Source organism: Carettochelys insculpta, chromosome 17 (assembly GCF_033958435.1).
Source record: "Carettochelys insculpta isolate YL-2023 chromosome 17, ASM3395843v1, whole genome shotgun sequence".
NCBI lineage: Eukaryota > Metazoa > Chordata > Testudines > Carettochelyidae > Carettochelys > Carettochelys insculpta.
The window spans coordinates 25,952,153-25,975,362 of record NC_134153.1 but is presented as its reverse complement, the minus strand read 5'-3'; the positions used below and the strand labels follow the sequence as shown (position 1 = coordinate 25,975,362).

Below are 23,210 nucleotides of genomic sequence, written 5' to 3'. Positions count from 1 at the left end.
AAACTATAATTGTAGACGTTGTGAAAATATTCTTTTTTTAAATTCCATGAATCCTTCCACGTTGTTGCCCCTTTCTAAATGTACACAATGCTGTACCTTTTAAGCAAGGGTGATCCACAAACAAATCTATCTTTTCCTAAGTGTATTTGTTCCTCTCCATTTAGAAGCTCATCTTTTTGTCTGCAGGGTCAGACGTTAGTATATGGATTCTAAAAGTTCCAGTTCTACTTATGGTAACTTTCTGCTTTCCAGCTCACAAAACAAATAATCATAGGCGAGTGGCCTCTTCTACAGTGAAATTAAAATACTATAAGAACCTGTGAAAACAAACGTTTTACAGTTAAACAAATTCTAAAAATAAGCATTAGAGACAGAAAAATAAATACCAGAGACCAAAGTAAGTATTGAAATGAAATATTTTCTTAACATAAAAATATTTTACAATTACGGAACTATGGCTCCAATAAAAATAGAAACAAGATTAAACATGGAAAGTTTGTTATGTAAAAGGCTTTTGAAAAATGTTTCCTCGTACATGGCAACCCCTCATTTGGCATATAAAAAGTCCCATTTTATCCATATTTACAACACGTGAAGGTTTAAAGAAGAATGTCAACCAATATATTAAACAACTGAGTAGAAAAGTAAATGTACAGTGAAGGTACAGTAAATATTTTTGCTAAGAAGGTCAGTCAGTTTAATTCTCTCTGACGGGAGAAGCCAGTGCTCAGTAGCCATTCTGGAATCCAGCTTCACTTGTGTCAATATCGTGTTCCTTTATGGGGAAAGGAGGACAAAAAAAAGTAAAAGTTATGCACTTCAAAGATTTTTTTTTTAAAACAGATGTGAACTTGGAACCCCTATTAATGAAACAGGTGATCTGAAGGGAAACACACAACTGACTCGAAAGCCCTGAACTTTATTGCATCAGCAGGTATGCCCCATTCTCAGAGGGTGAGGCCCACAGCCTCAAGAAGAATTTAGTACTCTAGCTCCCACTGAAATCAAAAGAAGTTAGGAGCCTAAATTCCTTTGAGGGTGTAAGCCTAACATCCTTAGTATGAAATATGCATTGCCACAGTACTGTCAGACTGTGTAAACAACTTACTGGACTGCTCCGTTACCTGCAAACACAGCCCAATGCATAATATATCACTGAAATCACCTGAACTGAGTATCTATTGATCTGACTGATTACTGTCCCATCAATACAACATAGCCACAAATGACGCTCTTGCCTCAAGCCAACCATCTTAGAAAAAGTTTGCTTTGCACATGTGTACATCAATGGATTTATGTATCAAGTCAATAAGATAACATTTCAGATTCTTACGGATCCAGAATAGTAAATGTTATGAACAGTGCAGGTGACTTCAGCCATGTAATTGTGCAGTCTGAGTTCAACACAATTTGCTGATGACAGGACCCCCATGCATCAGTTTTCAAGTATCAATACATTGCTGCAGCATGGTAATGTACCAAGCAAAAGAGCCAGTGAAATGAACTCATTCTAAAATAGAAGACTGCATTAGTAAAGCAAAACATATAGTAGTTCCTATACTTGGTTGTCAATACATTCCCACTTGTTCACCTTAGGATAGAAGCCTCAATGTAGCATCATCACCGGAGCACTTGTAAGTGAAGCCAGGTGGGCCAATTGACCTATTAGGCTGCCAGCTGGAGAAATTAAGGCTCATGAAAATTCTAATTTGGGGACAATTTACCTGTGCAGAAATAGACAAGGCTTCTATAAATACAGGGAGCTGATAATAAAAAAGGGCTGCACTCATTCCCTGGGAATAGGTAACTGTGTTGGGGGCTACAGTGCTAGGTAGTTATTCCCTGGAAGGAGGACGTTTGTGTTGATAAAGATGAGCTAGGCATGAAGCCAGACAGTAGACCTGAGAAATAAAAAGCTGTACGAGGGAGACAGAGGGGGGGTGGGTAACCTCTGGATTGGCCCACTACTCTGGATTCCATTGAGGAAGTGGCATTATCAGGGCAGGGCATAAGAAGTCTACCCAAGGCCACTGAGATGGAAAAAACTGCTGGTATGTTTGCACAGCAAAAGAAAAAAGCAGCCAGCCTATGCCCATGGACTTGGGCTGTTTCATTGGTGTTTAGACTTCCAGCCTTGATTGGAGCCTCAGCTCTAGGACCCCTCTATTTTGGAAGGGGCCCACCCCTGACCCTGATGTCTTCATTGCTGTGTAAACATCACAGCTGTGGCTGGGCCCTGCTGCAAATGGGAAAGGTCCTAGAGATTGGTCTCCAGTCAAGCCCAGAAGTCTAAATAGCCCAAACCTTAGTTGGTTGGCAGGGGCCAGGCATGGATGTCTAGGTGCTGTGAAGACATACCTTAAGATACCCCAGAAGGGGAAGACTATATAGCGACCTGGCTAGAGAATTGATCTGAGTTGCAGAAAAGAAGTGAGAAATAGCTTGGCATGCAGCAAGCAGCAGCAGGTGGCATTAGACTGGAGAATAGCTAATTCCCAGATGCAGCCACAAAGGGACATCTTTAGCTGTGAACAGAGTTCCCCGTGACAGACAGTCATTCCTAACATCACACTCTGCATTCGTTAGCTGTTCTCTTACTAAAACAATGTACCTGATTCAGCTTCTTGAACTCCACCACTTGAAAGAAGATGTGCTCCAGGATATGCTTAGCATCTTGCTGCTCCTTGGGGAGTTTGTCTGTCACCCCTAAGATATCACCACATTTCCTGACGTAAAACTCCAGGTCATCTTCAGTACCTAACAAAAACCCACAGAGAGAGAGAGAGAGAAGTCTCTCACACACACACAAGAGTTTGGACTGCTGAAATTATACCACTGACTTCTGCTTAAACATTTGGAATCTACTCCTTTAAGAAATTATTTGGTAGGGCAATGACTGTTTCTTTGAGGCAAACAGCTGGCATGTTCTAGTACTCTTCAGTTATCAAGATATGTCAAAGTATGAAAGCTTGTGACATAGGCTTACCATTTCTACTTGACAATGAAGATGTGGAAATCATTGGTGCAGAAGGATTGGAGCAGAAGACAGAACCAAAACTAGATCCATTAATACCAAAACAGTTGCAGTCCCACAAGAGCAGGATTAGGGATTCTGACAGGCCCCAGTAGAACCTGTCACTGAACACTTTAAAGTATTTTTAAAAGTATTTTCCATCACAAATTATGACGGGATTCTAGGGTCCTTTAACACGTATGGCTCCAAGAATCATATCCTAGCTACCATAGTTCTGTTTGTTTGGCAGGACAACTTCCAATGTTTGGGAGAGGAGACAGAGGACATAGAAAAAGAAACAACATGTTAGAGTCATCTGCAAAGTGCACTATATCACACATGAAAAGGATATGTTCCATGGACTTGATTTCCCTTAATGCTAGATGAAATCAATGAAGGGCTGTAAGTGCACTGTATCTCTGCAATTCAGACCCTATGTTCCTACCGTAGGTAAAATATCTCAAGTTATTTTGCTGAAGTTTTCCTCAACAGAATGCAAGCTCCGTAGAAGTATTAACATAATTCAGTCTCAGAGGTTTGTCCTGCTTACATTTGTTTGTAATCTGTGCAAGACGAGCTTTCTCAGAGGAAAATGTTTCATCTAAGTCAAACAGGTCCAGACTGGGAGGAGGTAATTCTCTGAAAGCAGGCGGGAAAACCTACAAGAGAAGATTTAATATAATTTACTCTCAAATGTCTCCCCCATACTGCTTGCCCTGCCCCCAGTTAACACGCTCCAGAATAAAGGAAACAGCTTTCAACTGGGAGATCAGTAGTGCCTTTTGAAAGTCTATGACAAACCACAACTTCACAATAAACTGAACATATTTAAAAAAAACCAAAAACAACCCACCCTAGATATTCTACCTATTGCCTAAGCACAAGCATGCCAACACATCTCCTTTTTATCTCATTTGATTTTGTTGTTTTCTCTTAAAACCAAGGACAAGAGCTAGCTGGTTATTCCAACAAAGGGGCCAAGAACCAGCTAGAGTCTGAATCTGCAGGGTTTTTTCCCCCCATTCCTCTACATGAGACTGGGACAAGATATGCGTCTTCAGCTGTCACAGTAGCATGCATGTCCATCTCCAAAGCCTGCGATTCCTCAGGAATGAATGATGCCAACGTCTTCAGTGCAGGTCTCCCCTCTGCTGGTGCTGTGATCCCTGGGGCTGCTCTCCCACCCGCTGTTCCCAGTGCAGTTTACTAAGAGAACCACTTCCATCAATCCTGTGGAGATGTGGGGTATGAGGTCACATACTGACCTTCCATCCCCCTCCACCACATAGCATCTATCAGAGTGAAACCCTTGGAGTCGGGCTGAAAATGTTGGACAGTCAGTACTCCCCATTCTCTCAGCCAAAATCCACTGGGTCTTGAGGCCATTTACTCACAGAAATAAACAGCAACAAAGAACCCAAGAACTGTTAAAAACTCTTGGCCTGAATTCCCAACTGTAAAACAAGTCATTTTGGTCATGGTAGGAACCCGTTATTCAGCCACATTCAATGCCATCCTTACCCATACATACCACTGCATAGGGCAGCTGAAAATATGGGGCTGGGCCTTAATGTCTACCACCTACCCTAGCTCTGTAGCTCTACTTCCTCTGCAGAGGATCTACTCAACTTAAAAGTGAAAAAGCCTGCCAGAGCCATTAGCAGACATTGAACCTGTGAAAACCATTCAAATAGTAAGGAAACCATTTGCCACAACCTCTGTAGTTTCTGACTTTACTGTGTTCACCTACCAGATCTTAGTTTAAAGTGTGCTTTACAAATATTTCATTAGTGTGTTTCTGAGGATTATAAAAATAATCATCCGTCCTGCAACTCCCATGCTGCCATCGGGAGTTTAATAGTTTTAATACTAGCTGTTTAATAGTCCTGCATAAAACCCCATAAATCCTAAAGATGTCCCTGGCCGCATTGCTCACAGACTAAGACAAACACTTAATGCTTTATGCAATATTGTGTATCACAACCAGAGCCACTGCATTAACGTGGATTGCTCTTCACAACTCATGTGACAATAAAATCATCTGGTTAAGACGAAATGTTGGCATTTTACATTGAAAGGAAGGTTAATTTAAAGTGATCTGGATAGCTGTTTTTATGAGGCCTCAAAGGTTGTCTGGGGAAAAAAAAAGTATAAGTACTACTCAAAATAGCTTAAAGAAGTGGTGTCCAATCTGAAGCCTTTTGTCTCTCAAAGACCACTGTAAAAAGGAAATATGCCTTTCATTACAAACTTAAAACATTCTCCCTAAGCCATGCCTTGTGATTTTTTACGGTAGGGGAGGTTTTCCCAAAACACATGCTACAGTCCATCACACAGCTGCAGGAACAGCTCTTATGAGAGCTCAAGAAAGGAAGGGGAAAGGCTGCTCACTTATGGGAGACCCTAACAGCAGCAGGATAGGAGCCTGACTCTGCATGAACCTAAGGAAAGAGTTAAAATAGTGACTGTGGTCCCAGGACCTTTCTGAAGTAACATTTGGCCTTCACACTAACAGCAATGACATCGCTGGCACAGAGCAGTATAAGGCAACTAGGGAGACTTGTGAAAATACTAGATGTATGGCCCATTCTAATTATTAATATCTTCAGGAAGTAGTGAGTTCTTTGGGCAGCTGTCTCAATTTGTTCACCCTATGTGCACTTAAGGGGCCTCTGTTTTCAATCACATGAGCTGACTAACCACACATTCATAGGACCATAAAGAGGGCTACTGTACAAAGACATGTATTAAGGCACTCAAAATGATTAGTGCTGTACTTTTTCTGTCTTCTCCACAGTTCTTTAAAATAAAGACAGGTTCACATTACAAAGTGGTTTCTATGCATCTTATCTGTCAATTGAGAGCTTGGTCATGTAAGATTACTCACAGCTGGCTGGAGTGCAGGTAGGGGAGTCTCAAACTGAGGCTGAATCAGCTGTAGAGGTTCATGTTTCACATTCAGCTGTTCATATGACCTACAATCAAGAAAAAGGCAAAGTCTGGGGGTGGACATGATTAATGCATTGCCTGTTTACACCTGAACACATTACATACAGACTTTGAATTTGCCCAACACGTTAAGGTTTTCACAAATAGGCTGTTAACACATCATGGGGTTTTTAATGGCTTCAATTACACAGTAACTTTGATCTCTGCTTCAACTACAAAGCAATTGCTTCTAAAAAAATGGACAAACAGACAGCTTAGCTTTTCTATTTGTGACATATGGCATATTTCAATCCAAGTGTCATAGAGTGCAAGTTCAGTGTATTCATCTAATGCCCCTTACAATAACACATTAAGGAGGCAAAAGTGTTTCCTTCACCATACATTTTTTACAAACACGTGAAGAGCAAATGTAGAATAAGATCAAACACACAAACATTTCATAGGTGCTAACTTGATAACTTTAGGTAGGGATGTTGTATCCAGCTGATAAATGGACATATCAAAGAGTGTTGTGAAATCTCTTGGGTTCTCATCTCCCTCCTGTAGACATACTCGTAGTCGCTCAGACAGCGTGGCTATATCCGGAAGCATTGTATAGTCTGAAATCTGAACACCATGACTACTGTGAGTAAAGGGATTTCAACTACATCAAACAAGCTACTCCTACCTTTAAAAAAAAAAAAATCACATCTAGAAAGACTAATTTAACTTCATTTTACACTCACCTCCCTTTCCCCAAATGCTTCACAATGCAGGCTACTCTATTTGGTTTAGGAATGTTACAGAGAACTATTTAAAGTTTTATGTGAAAAGCAAGTGAACGCAATTATACAAAAACAAACTAAAACATTAAAACACATATTGAAATCACCTAAACTGCATTGTCAGCAATAAATATTTTCAAACCTCTGTGCATATTTTATTTCAAATAACGGGTGTCTTGCAGCCAGGCTTTTCTGTGTCCAAGACGCAAGAACTGTAATCTCATTTGTTCTGTCCATATAATGCTGCTTCAATTGTAGAAGAGATGCTACATTTGAATTTCCTTGTCTTTTACTTTTTAAGGGGCCCAAGGTCACTCACTATGGTGCTCTGAAGTCAGTGGACAAAGACTGCTTCCACACTCTTGTGCTTCAGGAAGTAGAAAGCATCTCAAGTATGCCAATTACACCGTTGATTAATAGATTGAAAGCTCATCAAATTGAAGTTCGGATTAATTTGAGAGTGTTTTTATAGGGCAATTCCCCCTTCATAAGTGTGTGAGATGTATTTTCAAGAAAATACATTCATATGCAATATTTTTGAAAAGTTGCCCTAAAATTGAGAAGTTGGCTGGTCCCCACTCACCTACAGAAATATTCTCTTTGCTATATGTTTGTTCCTGACATATGAGGGCTCACAGTAGAAACGCAAAAGTATCAATTTACAGGAGTGGTCTCTTCATTAAAGTTTAAACTAAGAAAATCTAGCAAAATAGAGTTCAGAATCCAATCCCATATACTAGATTAAAGCTTGACCAGAACATCAGAGTTACCATCTATGCTGATGTTTCAAAGAACAAAGATAATGAGGATTGAATCTTGATCTGTGAGACCCCAGAGTTTAGGGCCTGTATGCCAGAGTATGGGGTCTGTCTCCTTCAGTGAGACTGTAACTGTGTTTTAATGTCTTGTATTTTTTAATTCAGTAGTAATTGACATTTTATTTCTCATTTGATTTTAATTTATTATTACATAAAAATTTTTAAATCTGAAAATTAAACAAAACTCTTAAGGCTGGAGTAGTCTATTTTTTGTCAAGGTCCAAATTTCTTGGCTAAGGTATAGTCATGGTTCAGACTCCAGAGAAAATAATAAAATATAGTGATAAAGCCAGATTTAGGGATCCATTCAAAATCCCTGATGATCCAGAGCCGGCCTGAGGTACACCTATTAACTACCCCATCCCAAGGAATCGGTAATAAGAACATGGAGATAGCCTTTAACAATGGGGTACTAGGCAGGTATTTCTGCAATTCTGGTCCTCATGGATTAAAAGATTACCTAGCACACAATGAATATCTCTTACCTCAGGGTCCTCTGCATCAATCTGATTTAAATGAATATCCGTTGTTGTGAGCCATTGGAAAAGAACATCCTGTCAAATCACAAGGGCATACTAATTTTTTGGAGTGTCTGAGTAACTTATTTTATTAGTAAAACATTTCAAAACACCTTGTCAAACCCACCCAATGGAAGAGAAGGCATAAATGTGAAAGAGCTGGATAAAACAAAGAATTTCAGGGGAGAGGAAACCACTAATATTAAGAATATTTACATTACTTATCAAAGGAACAAAGCATGGCAGAGTGCACTTTATACTGGATATGGCTGAACTACGAGGCAAGAGGACGAACACCAGTTCAGTTCATCCACCTGACAAATGTGAGTTGTCCAAAATACATAGTCTCAAAAATGCAGTAAGGGGCAAATGATCACTGAATTGTAGTTTTAGAGAGAATATATGAATAGTTGAGATTGCCAGCTACTGTACTTGGGCAAGAACCATGGGGACAAAATTGGCAAGAGCAATTCCACTGACTTCAACTGAGTTGGATTAAGGCCAAACTAACCTCTCCAAATTATGTCTTTAACATATATTTGCATAGAATTCTAAATCATAACTGTTCATCAGCCCATCAGAATACTCCTTTCATTCTATTATATTTGTTTTAAAAGGACAATACATAGAGAGATGCACAACACTTAAGATGTGGTTAAAATGAGCCTACGACAGATGTCATATTACAAAGAAGTACATACTGAAACAAAGAACATGTAGATACATACTGCCTAGTACTGTGGATCAATTAGAACAGTGTTATCTAGTGGTTCAAATTAGGAAATATTGTAGTACCAAAATTCTCTTCTGAGATCAACTCCTGAATGAGCATGAGCCATGGAACGTTATTTAATCGCTCCGTGAATGCTCATGTCACTTAACAAAATGATTCCTTTTTTAAAAAAGAGAAACAGATGGGAATGGGAATGCATCAACTTTGTGAATCACTTAGTGACATTTAAACAAAAGGTTTACATGCACAATATTATTATTAATTGTGTTGCAAATTTCTAGCTGTGAAATTTCAATTACGTAAGGACCTAAAAAACCCTACTGTATATTTTGAACAAATATACTCATGGTCAAGAGAGCAGAAACAGCAAGTTTTCCAGAGTTCTGCTTTGCATCATACACTGAAAATCTGCCTCACCATTTCAATGCCAAACCTGCTTCTCCAGCTCCCAACTATTTCACAGTACAGCTGGTATCTGTACTTTGGGAATAAAGTACAAGGGTGGTATGCACTTAAAAATGATATGAAAAGACTAATGATAATTTTAAAACATATTTCAAAAGTCTACCATGATCTTGCTGTTCTCTTCTTTATCCAAATATTGGTCACTGAACATGTGGCAAGATCCCAACACTGCCATTTTTCCACCTTGGTTCTGTCAACAAAAGTTAATATTAAAAAAAGTCAGATCACAAATATTAAGGGTATGCCTACCATGCTCTAAACTATCAAATTATTTGAATTTGAAGGAACTGGGAACTTTGGAACAAGAAGTAGTTATGTCAACTTGTAAAAGGGCAATCTCTTGAATATATAATATTAGAATAAAATAAATGCATTTTTAGTAATCTTATTCTTTATTAACACTATGTTAGTAGTGCTCTGTATTAGTGGGATTAGAGAACCATTTCATGGATAATCCACAACACAGAGCAACAAATATTACATCAACAGTAATCAAACTATGCATTTTACTGGAGTTTGCGTGTTAAACAAAAAAAACAAAAAAATACTTATCAACAGAGCAATAAAGAATAGGGTTTTACGAGATTAATACATAGCAAATTACATAGTAATTCAGAATCGATGCCTGCCGAACCAAGGCATACATTCAAGTCAGCATAGCTTTCAAAGCCCCAGACTAGCCAATAAAGGAAAGGCATAGCAATTTTTGCTCTTTATAAAGAGTTTCAAAAAGATGCAGACAAGTATATTTAATTAGCTGAATTAAAAATATTAAAGAGCTATATAAAATGACTCCCACCCATCCTCAAAGAAAAGTAAGCTTTCAAAACAGCGTAAGAAACAGTAATACTTCCTATTGGCACCAAGATTAAAATTCATAGCAAATAACATAACCATAAAAATTGATGTTGTAAAAAGCTTGAAGTAACTTCAGACAGGGTTCCAGTTACTTATACCAAATAAAGGATCTACATAATGGTCAATTTCTGACTACAAATGGAATGCTTGTGATTTCCATTTAGCTCCTGCTTGGTAATGCCCCAGGAAAGAAAGCAGTCTAAAGAAAGTGGCATTTTTATCCCCTAACACATCCTCAGCTGTTCCTGTTTCACGCAATCATAGAAATATAGGACAGGAAGAGACTTTGAGAGATCAGCTAGTCCAGCCCTTTGAGCAGGAACAAGTATACCTAGATCATTGTGCCAGATTTGCCCTATGTTCATCCTTTACACAAAATCATAAATTTCCCAGAGGCATGGGAAGTAGGGGTGTTGCAGCCCCCTCTCCCAACACCCAAGTTTTGCATCCAGTTTCCCCATGCCTAGGAGCCAGCCTGAGGTCCCATCAGCCCCACTGGCTTCACCACTGCCTATGAGCCCCACAAGGTTCCATAGCTCCTGCCCTTCTCCCTTAGGTCTGCAGCCTACCAACCCTAGGATCCAGACCACCATCCCTGAAGGCTTCATGCCACCCAGGTTCCTGCCATCAGCCTAGGCCCTCGGATGAGAATTTACCCCCAGCTGTGGCTTCTCTGTGGTGGCAACAGGCTAAGGTTGCTAGCTCTCTTGACCATACAGACTAGACACCATTGTTATAAATGGCGTCTGGTTGGTCTGGTCCACAGGAGCTGGCAAGCATCATAGGGGCACGAAACAGGTGTAAAGAAGGAGGATGGGGGAGAGGTGCAACTCAGCACTTCCACCCTAAAAACTGTTCCAGAGACACTGACTGATGCCTGGGTCAGGTATCAGCATAAGTTCCATGGACTATCATGGGCTATTACCTGGTTGTTCTGATGTTTATGCCTAAATGTAATCACTTAAAAAGACAAAGACTGCTACTATATTTGCTTTTCTCCAATCCTCTGGCACTTTACTCTTCCTCCATCAGGCCTTAAATACAGAAGATATTGGTTCCAAGGTTGCTTCATCTAGTTCCTTAACTGTTCTAAGATAACTTATCAAGCCCCATTGACCTGAATACATCTAACTTATCTAAATACAGTGGAACCCTTTTAGCCAAGCTAATTAAGACAGGGGCTAGATCAGATAATCAGAAATTCAGATAATCCAGAGAACAGGCAAACATCTTCAGCTCCTGCTGCCTATGGCTGAAGCATCAGTTTACCAGTTTCCAGTGTGAATACCAGTGGATCAATTAATACTGCAAGCTAGATTATAGAGGCTCGGATAGGGAGTGTCTATGGCCGCTATTTCAAAATAAGGCATCGTGTAAACCATGGGTGTCCAAACTTTTGGCTTGCCTGGGCCACACTGAGTGAAGAGGAATTGTTTTGGGCCGCATATAAAATATATAATATAGTTAATGCATATAAATCACATAATAATGTTAAAAGTTTACGATCTTGTGAGGCTGCATTACTAGCTGTCCAGGGCCGCATGCGGCCGGTGGGCTGGACATGCCTGGTGTAGATGCTTGCAAAGTTATTGCCAATCTGGTAAGCCTCATTCAATGAGGAACAGTGCCTGTTTCAAAACAGATGCATAAACAGGAAATAGGAGTTATTTCAAAATAAGATATTCTCGAATAGCCTATTCCAAAATAACACTGCTCTGTAGACAGGTTCTCTCTGATTAGAGCCCTTAGAAACAGTGCTGCCCCTGCCGCCCATTCCACAGGGCATCATCGACCTCTGGCAACGGCTGAGGGCCATGCCCGCAGCCCTGCTCCCCAGGACCCTCGTCTAATCCAGACCCTGCTGTAGCCCCACCGCCTCCATACCTTCCCCTGCTCCCAGCTCCTACAGGGACCCCGAACCCACGGCAGGAGGGCATCCTGAGGCTGATGTCAGTCAGGGTCCAACTCCCCCTCAGGTTCATTGGTTTTAGGCATGCCCCCCCCCGTACAAAGTTCATTTGTTTTGCACTTGCCTTTTATGTAAATACTTCTTTATGGCACCGTTTGTTTTGCACTGGTTTTTATTTAAGTAAAATAGTTCTTTGAGCATGTCCCCTGCATCCGTCTCTACTGGGCAGGGATTAGGAAGGGGTGAGGGGGTGACAAGAGGGATCCTGGTGGGGATGAGATAGGGCTGGGAGGACCCTGGGGAGGGTTACTGGGAGCTGTGAGAGAAACTCTCCCTCAGGGCTTCACAGATCCGCAGCCCATCCTGATGGGCCTGACAGATTGGAAGCGTCCACCCCCGACCCCTGGAGTAAGGCTTCCCCTTCCCTCTGATAAATGTGGTGCAGGGCACACCACATGGCCACAGCTTGGGGGACTCTGTGCTCCCCCACATCCAGGCGGGCGAGCAGTTACCTAAAGCGTGTCTTCTGGCGGCCAACGCACACTCCACCTGCATCCAGGCCCAGCTGAGGCAGGCGCTGAACAGCTCCTGGCTGGAGTCCAGCTGGCCGGTATAGGGCTTCATCAGCCAGGGCATAAGATGGGTAGGACTGTGTCCTCCACAATGCACAGTGGCATGTGCACATCCCTGACAGCCAGCTCCCTGTGGAGGATGAACGTGCCCACCTCCATCTTCCAGCACACGCAGAATACCTGTGCTGAATACCCCCACAGTGCACCCAGCCCGACCACACGACGTAAGTGTCAGAACTGTCCACAGTGGTTGACCAGGGCCTGCAGCACCATGGAGAAGAATTCTGTTGACATACTTGGCCACGCTGTGGTTCGGGGTGCGGATTGGGATGTGGGTCCTGTTGATAGTCCCAAAGCAGTATGGGAACCCCAGGGTGGCAAATCCAGCCACGACAGTGTCCATATCTACCAAATGGATAACCTTCTGCAGCAGGATGGTGTTGATGGCCATCATAACCTGCAAAGGCAGGGGACCGAACACACGTTAGGGCCTGAGGGAGTGAGTTCCTGAGCCTGGCAGTCCCCGAGCCTGGGAGTCCCCTGCCTCCTCCTGTCCCTTACCTCCCGAGCTCACCCTCGTGAGATCACCCTTCTGGCAGCAGGTCTGTGCAAGGGTGGGACAGCAAGGCCCCCTGGGGACAGGGTTTCTCCTCACCCCAACCCCCCCACACACCCTGGTTCCTGAGGGTACCCCTTTGGCGGGACACCCTCCCCCTCATACACGGCCTGCAGCCTGAGAGTGCCTTACCTCTACAAAGGGGGGCTCCGACAGTGGACTTTCCCACACCAAACATGTTTCCCATGGATCGATAGCTGTTGGGGGTGATGAGCTTCCAGAAGGTGACTGCAATCCACTTCTCCACAGGGATGGTGGGCCACAGCCAGGTGTCCTGTCTCCAGAGGATGGGGGTGAGCCATGCAGAAAGCTCCAGAAAGGGGTCTTTCTGCATGCAAAAGTTCTGGAGCTACTGCTGGTCATCCCACTGCCCCATGACTAGCCAGTTCTGGTGCAATGCCTCGAGATCCGCCTGTATACCGAGGGGGCAGGAGTGGGTGGGACAGTGCGGCAGCAATGGCAGGTTCCTCGAAGCTGGTGTCTTGTTCGCCCTCCGTGAGGAGGTGCAACAGGTGCTGAAGCACCTCTGGGTGGAGGCAGTGCAAGCCCAGGGGCTGCTCTAGCACCATGGCTAGCTGGAAAGCACTATGTCTCTCAACAGTTGTTGAATCCCTGCTTTAGTAGATGTGCTGTCCCTCGTGCAGATCGGCACACATGCCTGGGAATGGGCATCTGAGAGGAGGGATGCGGGGGGCCTTTAAGGGTGCATCTCACTGGGCTCCCAGAAGGGATTTCTGGCTATGCAACCCTGTCTAATGGTGTTCTGGGAGGCCATTCTGTTCAGAGAGCAGCCAGGCAGTCTGGCCGCTCTCTGACGGCAGAACCGATTGAAAGAGGGATCTGCTTTGCTGTCTGGCTGTGATCTGTCAACAGACATTTTGTCAGAAGATATCTTCCGACAAAAACTTCTGTTGATGGGTCGCTCTAATCTAGACATAGCCCGAGAAACTGCCAGCTCACCTGAACTCATTTTCCCTTATATATTCTTTCCCTGGGACCTTACCCCATGAATTTGACTATCCTTATTCTGCTGCTCTCACTCATTCTTTCCTCAGAAACATGAGCTCTATAACTTAATCACTTTCACCCAGACTACCTTCAACTTTTAAATTCACAACAATATCTTCCCTAATTGTCAAAATCAAGGCTAAAATAGCTGTTTGCTTGGCTGCTTTTTCCATCCTTGAAAGAAACAGTTGTCCACAAGTCATTCCAAGAGCTTTTGGAAATTCTGAATGTTGCTGTATTAGTTTTCCCAACAGATGCCAGGGTAATTTAAGTTCCCTATTACTATCAGGTCTGTGTTTTGGATATTTCTAAAGTTTGTTCTCAAAATGCTGCATTCACCTCTTCCTTCTGATTTTCCTATTAAGTTTTTAACTTTTCTATTTTATTTCACTATTCTTTCCCCTACCTCACTTCTTTCAAACAGATTATATATTTTCTTTCTAATCCTTTTCTCTGCCCTGACAGGGATTCTACCATTGTCTTCATCTTCATCTTCCAGCATTTTGTCTATAATATCCTCCAGCTAGACAGGAAAAAAGAAAGCCTAATTAAAGATCATTCTACTCCCTTGACTTTCATGCTATTTTCTTATAGCAAAAGGGAGACTAAGGGATAGTAAGAGACGAGAACTCTGATGGAAATAACAGTTTCTTAATACATATGAAGAAGGAAGCTGAATCTTAAGACCACCAGTAATAATTTTGTTGAGACTCAAGGACCAGATTTCTATATAGTCAACGCATACTGTTGTGCTCATAAAGCATATGAGCTGTTTTGATTGTTCAGGAAAATGATATCACGCACACACCATTTATGAATTAGATGGATGAGCATGCACAATTATCCAATTTGCAAATGCAATTTTGAGCCCAGATCAATTGAAAAAAGACTGACTTCAGATTATCAGGTTCTCATTTCACAGACAAGTTTTCATTTAATTTTCTTACTATATCAAAGCTAAAGCAAACTTACACACACACAAATTTAGGGATGATAACATTCACTAAAATTTAATTAAAGAGCTTTTACAAATACATTACTCACTTAGGGTATGTCTATACATCCGGGAAGACTGGAAAAAAAAAATCAACCCTGACTGGATCTATATTCCAAAGTTCGATTTTGCGCTCCTGATAAAAACGCAAAATGGATCTCTCTTGGGTAAGCAGTCAGCAAGAGAGTACAGAGGCTAGCTCTATGCTAGGGAAATAAGTTTAGCTATAAAATTGTGTATCTGAAATCAACTTATTTCCCTAGTATAGACTTAGCCTTAGGCCCTGTCTCCTTTGTGACAAACCTGCTACCAGCCACTGTGCTTAAATTAACATTTCTGATCCAGTTTCCTTGGCCTGTATGGCCTAGAATTTTTTTCCATCTGACAGTCCAGTTTGACTGCAGTTATTAATTCACGAAATAGACTACCTGATGGCTGGGACAAGCACATTAGGGTTTAGTCCATAGCACAGATTTGTTATGGTTCTCAGATAAAATATTCCTGTCCATACTGGACAAGGAAAGTGTGTCAAAACCCAGTTAAAGAACAGCAATGTTGAAACACCATTACAAGTGGCAAGATTCTAATCCTAGGGGCATCAAGGCTTTACAAAAGTCAAAGATTAACAAAATTACAGAAATGTCTGTGCAGGTGATTTCAAGATGACCACATGTACAAACACTTGCTCCATAAATGTACGTAGAGGTTGTGGGTAAGAAAACTGTTCTTTGTTAGCTTGCCATGGAAGTATGCAGGCTGTGATTTGGCAAGTGTTGCCCCAGTCTCCCTTATCTTAGATGGGCTGGCAATATTATAATAATGTGATTTGAAGAACTTTTATTGCCTCCGATAGTTTATGGGCTCTATTTTATTCATGATATGCATGTGTAACTGTGCACATTTAGGGGAGGAATTCCTTTATCATTAAGACACAAAATAGAAAAGTTCATTTTAACGTGCTGACCATTAAATCTAAGTAATAGTACTTATCACATAGAAATGTTTGCAAATTAGCAAGTTTCAAACCAAAGTGAATGGCTGAAATCAAGGACAGATCAAGGATCTTTCGAGTTCCAACAGGATGATAGGTAATTTTGAACTGAGGACCATCTAGGCATCTGAGCTGAATCTCACTAGCTAGATTCTTAATAAATGTTGACAACTGAGACAGTCAAACTGGAAATAAAACACAAAGCCTGAAAAAGTACATAATCTTTGGTGATGATCAAACTTTTTTTTTTCTTTGAACTCTGCAATAGATTTTCCAACATAAAAGAAACAAGAATTGTCAGGCATGTTCAAGGATGTGTAGAAGATCTCCCATACCATCATACAATTTATTTTTAATTGAGGGTGAATAATTTATTTCATGCATAATTTTACCTTATAATGGTAAAAAGCCAGAATGGGTCTGTTGAGTGGAAAGCAGACAGATCCTGTGGAGAGAACAGCCACTGCTGGTTTTATGACATTCAGTGTGGCACCAAATGGATACACAAAAGTGAGAGCTCTGCAGAAAATACAAGCATTTTATTAGTATCCACTAAATTTTACAGACCACATTTGTTACTGATATTCCTGATCAGCAATCTAATCTTCTTCATCCACATGCATATTTTTGCTATCACTATGCAGAATAAATTTTTATATGCATCACGGCATATGTGAATGTGCACCACAAGTACAAACAAAAAACCTAGCTATGGGAGCTCCGCTAAGCAGCTGGGTAGCGTTTGCAATATTAACCAAGCTGAAACTCAGATTTCAAATGCATGGTTTGGCACACGTTCAAGTCACAATCTACGTGCACCAGTCCTAACTTTTCAGGGATGGTGCATGCTCACAAAAGCACACTTCTGAAATCTTGCCAACTAGAATAAGATTCAGGACTCTTCCTAGAGCTTTCACTTGGAATTTTCAATAAGTGTGACATTTTGGTTATCTTTCAGGTGGTCCTACATATGAAAGAGAAATGGGCATAATTAACTTTCCAAACAAATACTCTGGAACATAACTATACTAAATTCTATCTGCACTTAAATTCTTCCCTCTGATGAGCACCATATTTAATACAACCCCAAAACAAACAATAAGAAAATACAAGTAGCTAAACAACTATCTGTGAAAAGGCTAAGGGTTCTTCTGTATTCTGTCCCAGAGCAAACTAAAGGAATTACAGAGGGCAGGACAGAGGGAAAACAACCAAACTTCTCGCCTCTTGTATTGAAACTCTTCTATTATCTATGCCTAACCCACTCACTGTGCACACATATACAGGATTCTAAAAAAGTTCATCATTTTACATCCTTTAAGCCAGTGTTTCCCAAAGCGTGGTACACGTATCACCCATGGTATGTAAAAAGATTTCAAGGAGAACACTGCAGAAAATAAATTACTAAAAATCAGGAGATAAGCAATGGGATGGCACTGGGAGAGGGGGGAATGCTGATAAGACCAAAGTCCCAAAAGGGGTATGTGAATGTTTTAAGTTTGGGAAACACTGCTTTGAGCCTTTCAAATCCACATATAAAGTTCATTTAAACCTCACAGTTCTGGACAGCAAGAACAGATGGGACTCTTCTCAGAACACATCACTGTTACTCTTTGACAGAGTGTCAAGTATTGCAAAAGAAACATTTAGGCTTGAAACTTGAGAAACACACAACTCAGACCAAGAAATGCATTAGGACATCTCAATAAAAGCACTGGGTAATTCAGACATTGCCACAGCCCAGTAATTTAACATGTCACAATTGTAGTAAATCTTTCCTCTGAAGAGGCTAGTGGAGAAAAGACACTTACTGTGAGTCATTTCCACTGTTGTCTTCATCTATTACCCCAGGCACTACTTTCCCTGCAGCTCTGCTTATTTCCCTAAAAGAGGTGGTAACACAAATCTGATTAAAGTTACATGAATTTGCAACGATATTCGTCACAGGTTTATATCAAGTTATCAGTATCAGGTTTAACAGTTACCTATTCAAAACTCCATTGGAGACCAAGGCTTCCTTGGGATGAAAATATTTATAATACACATTTCTCACCACAGCATCTTAAAGAAAAAGAGAAGAAAAGTAAATCCCGTACGGAGGCAGCTTGTCTAGTGCTTAGAACACGAGACAGAGTCATGAGATGTAGGTTAATACCCTATTTTTAATGCTAAAACCCTGGAACTTAAGTCCCCAGTGTAACTTGGACACAATTAATGTATGGCACCACTTTTAGACCTACAGCTTCAGGCATCAAAAGACAGTGGGAACACTTAATTAAAAATGCAGATAAAGACAGGCAGACAGCTAATGTACAAATGCAGTCATGTGTCTTCGGCCTTCATTTGAACCTGCAATTATCTGCAAATGCACACAAGGAGGCCAAGTTTGAAAATAATCTGGTTCAACAAGTTCAAACTTTTATTATGTGTCTTAGAGGTTTCCAAAACTTGAGATGAACTCAATAAAACTCGGGTGCAAAAAAGCATGAACCCGCTATCTAACTATCACTGAAACATCTGAAAAATGTCATATTTGGTGAGGACACACACTGCTTGTTTACACTTGGATATTGCAAAAACAGCTGACTGGAATTTTATCACAGGGTTTAAAAAAAATCACCATTGGATTGAGAGCGAATATGGAATAACAGAGTACTTTTTCCCTCTTCCGAAAAAAATAACCACTTCAGGAAAAAAGATGATTTATAATGGAAGTGGCTTTGAAATTCTAAATTGCAACAGAAAACCGTATATGGTTTGCAACTGCGAAATTCATGTTACCATTATTGATCATGATTCCATATTCTTCTAATAAGAAGTTAATATTGGTGTCATATCGGGATTCACCACCTTCTCCCAGCATCACCAGGATATCCCCACCCTCTTCAAGATATTTCTTCAGAACTTCAAACTAAAACAATAAGATGGAAAGACACACAAGAACACAATCAGAAGAGCTGAGTATAATAATCCAAAGGACTGAATAGAAACAAGGCACACGTGGCTTCAGCTACTTGCAACCACCTTGCAGAGGTGGTAAAAGTACCCAAAAAGTTACCTGGGTAAAAGTGCGGGGGTGGGGAGGGGGCATACTTAAGTACAGTTGTACAAGTTACCGGTGTCCCTGTGGCAAGCTACTTGAGTATAAGTATGCACATGCACATCTAGATTGTACTCAAGTGTCCAGCTGTAAAAACAGGTGCACTTTTACGCAAGTAACTTTTTGGGTACTTTTTCCACCTCTGCCAACTTGACCCTAGAAGACCAAGAAGTACTCAAATCTAAATGTATGTAAAACAGGCTTTCCAAACTACAATGCTATTATAGTGTATTCTGCCTATGCAAATCTGGAAGCATAACTAATCAGCAAACTGTTGTTGGATTTTTTTTCCTTCTTTATGAATGTTTCTTACCTCAGCTGCAGTGAACTTCTCTCTGGGCCCTGCTGTAATCCACAGTTTTACCCCAGCTAGCTTCTCCGATGTGATCTCATCTTTTAAACTATGAGTAAGTTAATAAAGAGACATGTTACACTGTATACCGTATCTAAAATTCCAACTGAATCCTCAGCTGTGCTTAAGGAACTAAGCAGAGGAACATAAAGCAAGTTACTTCAGTCAATCATTTTATATCTGTTTGCTCTGGTTTCTGAAACTGATATTTTATTAACTCAAATTACAAATTGAAATTCTTATTTTTCTTCACCAGTTCTAGATAGATACGGATATAAATTGTTGCAGCTCACTAGAGTTATGGCAATTTACATCAACTGATTATTAGCCCTAATTTTTATTTTTTCTGTGTTTTAATTCTAATTACAGCAGATGGGTGATAAATACCGTAAACTTTATGTACAAAGGCTAGAGTTTAAGATTATTTTAACATTTTCCCCCTATCACTAGACAGTCCATGGCAGGCAGATTAGCATACATACACCTAAATTCTCACCATTATCAGCTAAGCTCTGTCCTCTCCATTGCCAGTCTTTCAAAATAAAAGCCCTACAACGCCATGCAATAGGAGAATTACAGCTAATGTCATGGGATAGAATCAAAGAAATAATCCTTTTAACTTTCTATAAACATTCCCATTTTTACGTTTTGAAACACCACTCCCACCCCAAGTCAGCACAGAAAGGAGCTCCTCAGATGTAATTACTTGTTGATGTCAGTTTCACTTGTGTTACAAAGCATGAAAAAGAAAGCTATAGAATATCTTTCACCTCTGTATCTTCCATTTATTACGAAGCCTCTTCTGTAAGGACTTGTAACCACTGTTGACAGTGAAAATTTCCTTTTTGGACGCATTGAAGACTATGGTGTTACGAAGCTCTGTCTCCATAGTGACCTCAAGAATAAATATTAAGGACAGAACCAAAATTTTACAAATGAAATTAACTACCACCATGTCTGGCCCCTAGTAGTAGTAGTCTCTTGGAAGTTAGAGCGCAAGCACAAAGGAAAGGACAGTTACTTGGTTAAACTTGGACTATGCTAAAACTAGCGCTTTCTGGCAAATTTCACACCAGTGCAGGACTAACCTGCAGCAGCAAGGCATTTTAACTACTGAGTCACCCAACCCAATTCAAAATAGGGATGCCATAAATTAACCAGTTAACTAGTAGGCATGGGAGCATCCTCCCACCCAGTAGAGGTAAGGGGTTGCTCCAGCCCTGCAAGGCCACTGCAGCACAGCCACAGCAACCCCCACCTGTGGCAGCCAGGGAGAGAGAGAGGTGTTCCAGCCCAGCCAGGCTAGAGCAGCCCCCACTCATGGCATACTTGGAGTGGAACTGCTCCAGCCCAGCTGGAGCATCCCCAGCCACACTGTGCCTGGGGATGCAGGAACCAGAGCTGCTCTGACTCAGCTGGAGCATCCCTGCCCACAGCACCCTGAGGACTGGGGTTGCTCTAGCTGTGCTGGACTGCCCTTGACCCACACCAGTGCCACAAACAGGGAAGCTCCACCCGGGCTGGAATAGCCCAGATCCCAGACATGCCATGGGCAGAGACACTCCAGCCCAGCCAGAGCAGTCCCAATTCCTAGCATGCTGGCCCCCACTCCTTTAATCAGTTAACTGGTTAAACCAATTAACGGGGATTTTACATCCCTAATTCAAAGGCAGTGCTAAACACAGAAACAATCTTTTGGACAACAGGGACGATCTTTTTGCTCTGTATTGGTACAGCATAATGGGGCCTTGGTTGAGGCTCATATGTGCTACTGCGATATAAATAACTAGGAGATTAACCCAGCATTTTACATATACACCTCTCCGAGAGCTGGAAGGGACCTCTGGAGGTCATCTAGTCTAGCCCCCTGCCCCCTTGGCAGGACCAAGCACCATCCCTGACATCTATTTACTCTAATCCCTAAATAACCTCCTCAAGGATTGAACTCACAACCCTGGATTTAGCAAGCCAATACTCAAACCACTGAGCTATCCCTCATGCTCAATCCTTCAGGGCAGAGAGCTGGCACTGTAGAGTGAATGGAGGATGAAGGGCAGGGACTTGGAGACATGGGGAACTCAGAGTAGGGGTTGCTGGGACAGGGTGTTGGAATCAGTGTTGTGGGGGTAAGCAGGGGCTCAGGGCAGCAGGGTGGAGGTGCAGTGGGGGTGCAAGAGCCAGCAGGAGCCATGCTGCCTGGATGGCCACTTCCCAGCTGTAGCTACAGTAGGAGCTCTGGGGGCAGCTCCCTGGGGCTGGACATGGCAGTGGCCACTCTGCCTGGGTGGCTGTTCTGTGGGGCAGGCTGTAGTGGGTGCCATGTGGCAGATAGCCAGGCCAGCTTGCGGTGAGGACCTCGCTGCCCAAGTAGCGGAGAGGAAGCTTACCTCCACCCCACCTCTCTCTCCCCACTCCCCACTCCCCCCAAAGCTGGCCCAACGAGGTTATAGTTTAGCCCCATCTCCGTCTCTGGCCCCTTGCTGCCACCTTCAGTCATTCCCCAGTATAACTGTCCCTGCTCACAGCTCCCTCCCTTGCTCTGTTATGGAAAACAACCTCACCGTCCTGGCACAACCAGACCCTGACCCTGCTGCAAGTGATGCTCAGAGGGGGCTGAACACCCAGGTGGGTGGCCCGAGGTCGTACCGGTTGGGAGGAGCTCTGGAACAGACAGGCAGGCAGGCAGGCACAGGACCAGCACGATGCCGGGAACCACACCGTGCCTGCTGCCTGTGAGAGGGCGGGCAAAGAGCCCGGGGTGATGCACCTCGCCCCACTACCTCCATGGGGGTGGGCAGTGGCTCAACCCGGACCTCCAGCCCCGAGTGCCCTTCTCCCCGGGCCCCGCCCGCAGCCTGCGCGCCGGGATGGAGGGGGCCGAATGACGAGCCCGCTCAGCCCCACACCGAAGGGAGGGAGGAGCGAACTCCAGGTCCTTACCCGCGGAGTCACCACCATCTTCTTGCCCAGCCCCGCCGAGGGAGGAGCCGTAACTAAGGGCCACTCCTTGCCTAGCAACCGCCCTTCTGCGCACGCGCGGGGGACACTCCGCGAGCCAGGCGCGGGCGCTATGTGATGACATCACTCCCCAATGGGCCGGGCGAGTGGGAGCGGCTAGGCAACGTTCTCTGGACGCTACCATTGGTCGGGAGGGAGGGTGGCGGCGTGTGCCGTTCTGTGCAGGGATGCGCGGCTGTGCGTTTAAGCAGCTCCAGCCGAGGGCACGCGGGCTGCCCCTGGACAGGCCGGTCTCTCCCACCCCGCCCGTGGGCGCTTTAAATGGCCCGAGGGCCGCTGTCGCCCTCACGGTACAACGGGGCTAGAGCGGCCGCTCGCCCGTTCCTGTAGCCCGGGGGTGGGGGTGTCTCTGGGCATTGCCCCTGCCCCTAGTGTCCCTGTGGCCAGCCAATGGGAGCTGTGAGGGTATTGCCAGCGGGCAGCAGTGCACGGAGACACCCCCATGTCCATACTGCATCCTTCCCCCACCCTCTTCCTTCCCCAAATTCCTTCCCAGAGCCTGCAACACCCCCCACGTTCCCTCCAGCACCGC

General features: G+C 42.9%; 1 protein-coding gene across 2 annotated transcripts; it reads right to left on the bottom strand.

Moving 5' to 3' along the window:
- Positions 1 to 398: 398 nt before the first annotated feature.
- Positions 399 to 22,693, bottom strand: IFT52 (intraflagellar transport 52). Of its 2 annotated transcripts, XM_075011944.1 has the most exons (14): positions 22,601 to 22,693; positions 20,431 to 20,555; positions 19,622 to 19,709; positions 18,990 to 19,119; positions 18,194 to 18,269; positions 18,020 to 18,091; positions 16,601 to 16,727; positions 9,364 to 9,450; positions 8,030 to 8,098; positions 6,414 to 6,568; positions 5,901 to 5,988; positions 3,564 to 3,672; positions 2,612 to 2,757; positions 399 to 775 (listed from the first exon to the last, which is right to left on the bottom strand). In XM_075011944.1, the coding sequence occupies exons 1-14, from the start codon at positions 22,616 to 22,618 to the stop codon at positions 728 to 730; spliced, it is 1,338 nt and encodes a 445-aa protein (XP_074868045.1). In that variant the 5' UTR covers positions 22,619 to 22,693; the 3' UTR covers positions 399 to 727. The 2 variants fall into 2 exon arrangements, with proteins under 2 accessions (XP_074868045.1, XP_074868047.1); XM_075011946.1 differs by lacking the exons at positions 16,601 to 16,727; positions 18,020 to 18,091; positions 18,194 to 18,269; ... (2 more) ...; positions 20,431 to 20,555; positions 22,601 to 22,693 and adding exons at positions 12,540 to 13,056; positions 13,348 to 14,582.
- Positions 22,694 to 23,210: the final 517 nt, after the last annotated feature.

Coding starts and splice junctions, on each gene's coding strand:
- IFT52 (XM_075011944.1), bottom strand. Junction 9,451..16,600: donor TGGCTTTTTACCATTATAAG/GTAAAATTATGC, acceptor TTTTGTTGACAG/AACCAAGGTGGAAAAATGGC. Junction 2,758..3,563: donor TGCACAGATTACAAACAAAT/GTAAGCAGGACA, acceptor GGTTTTTGTTAG/GTACTGAAGATGACCTGGAG.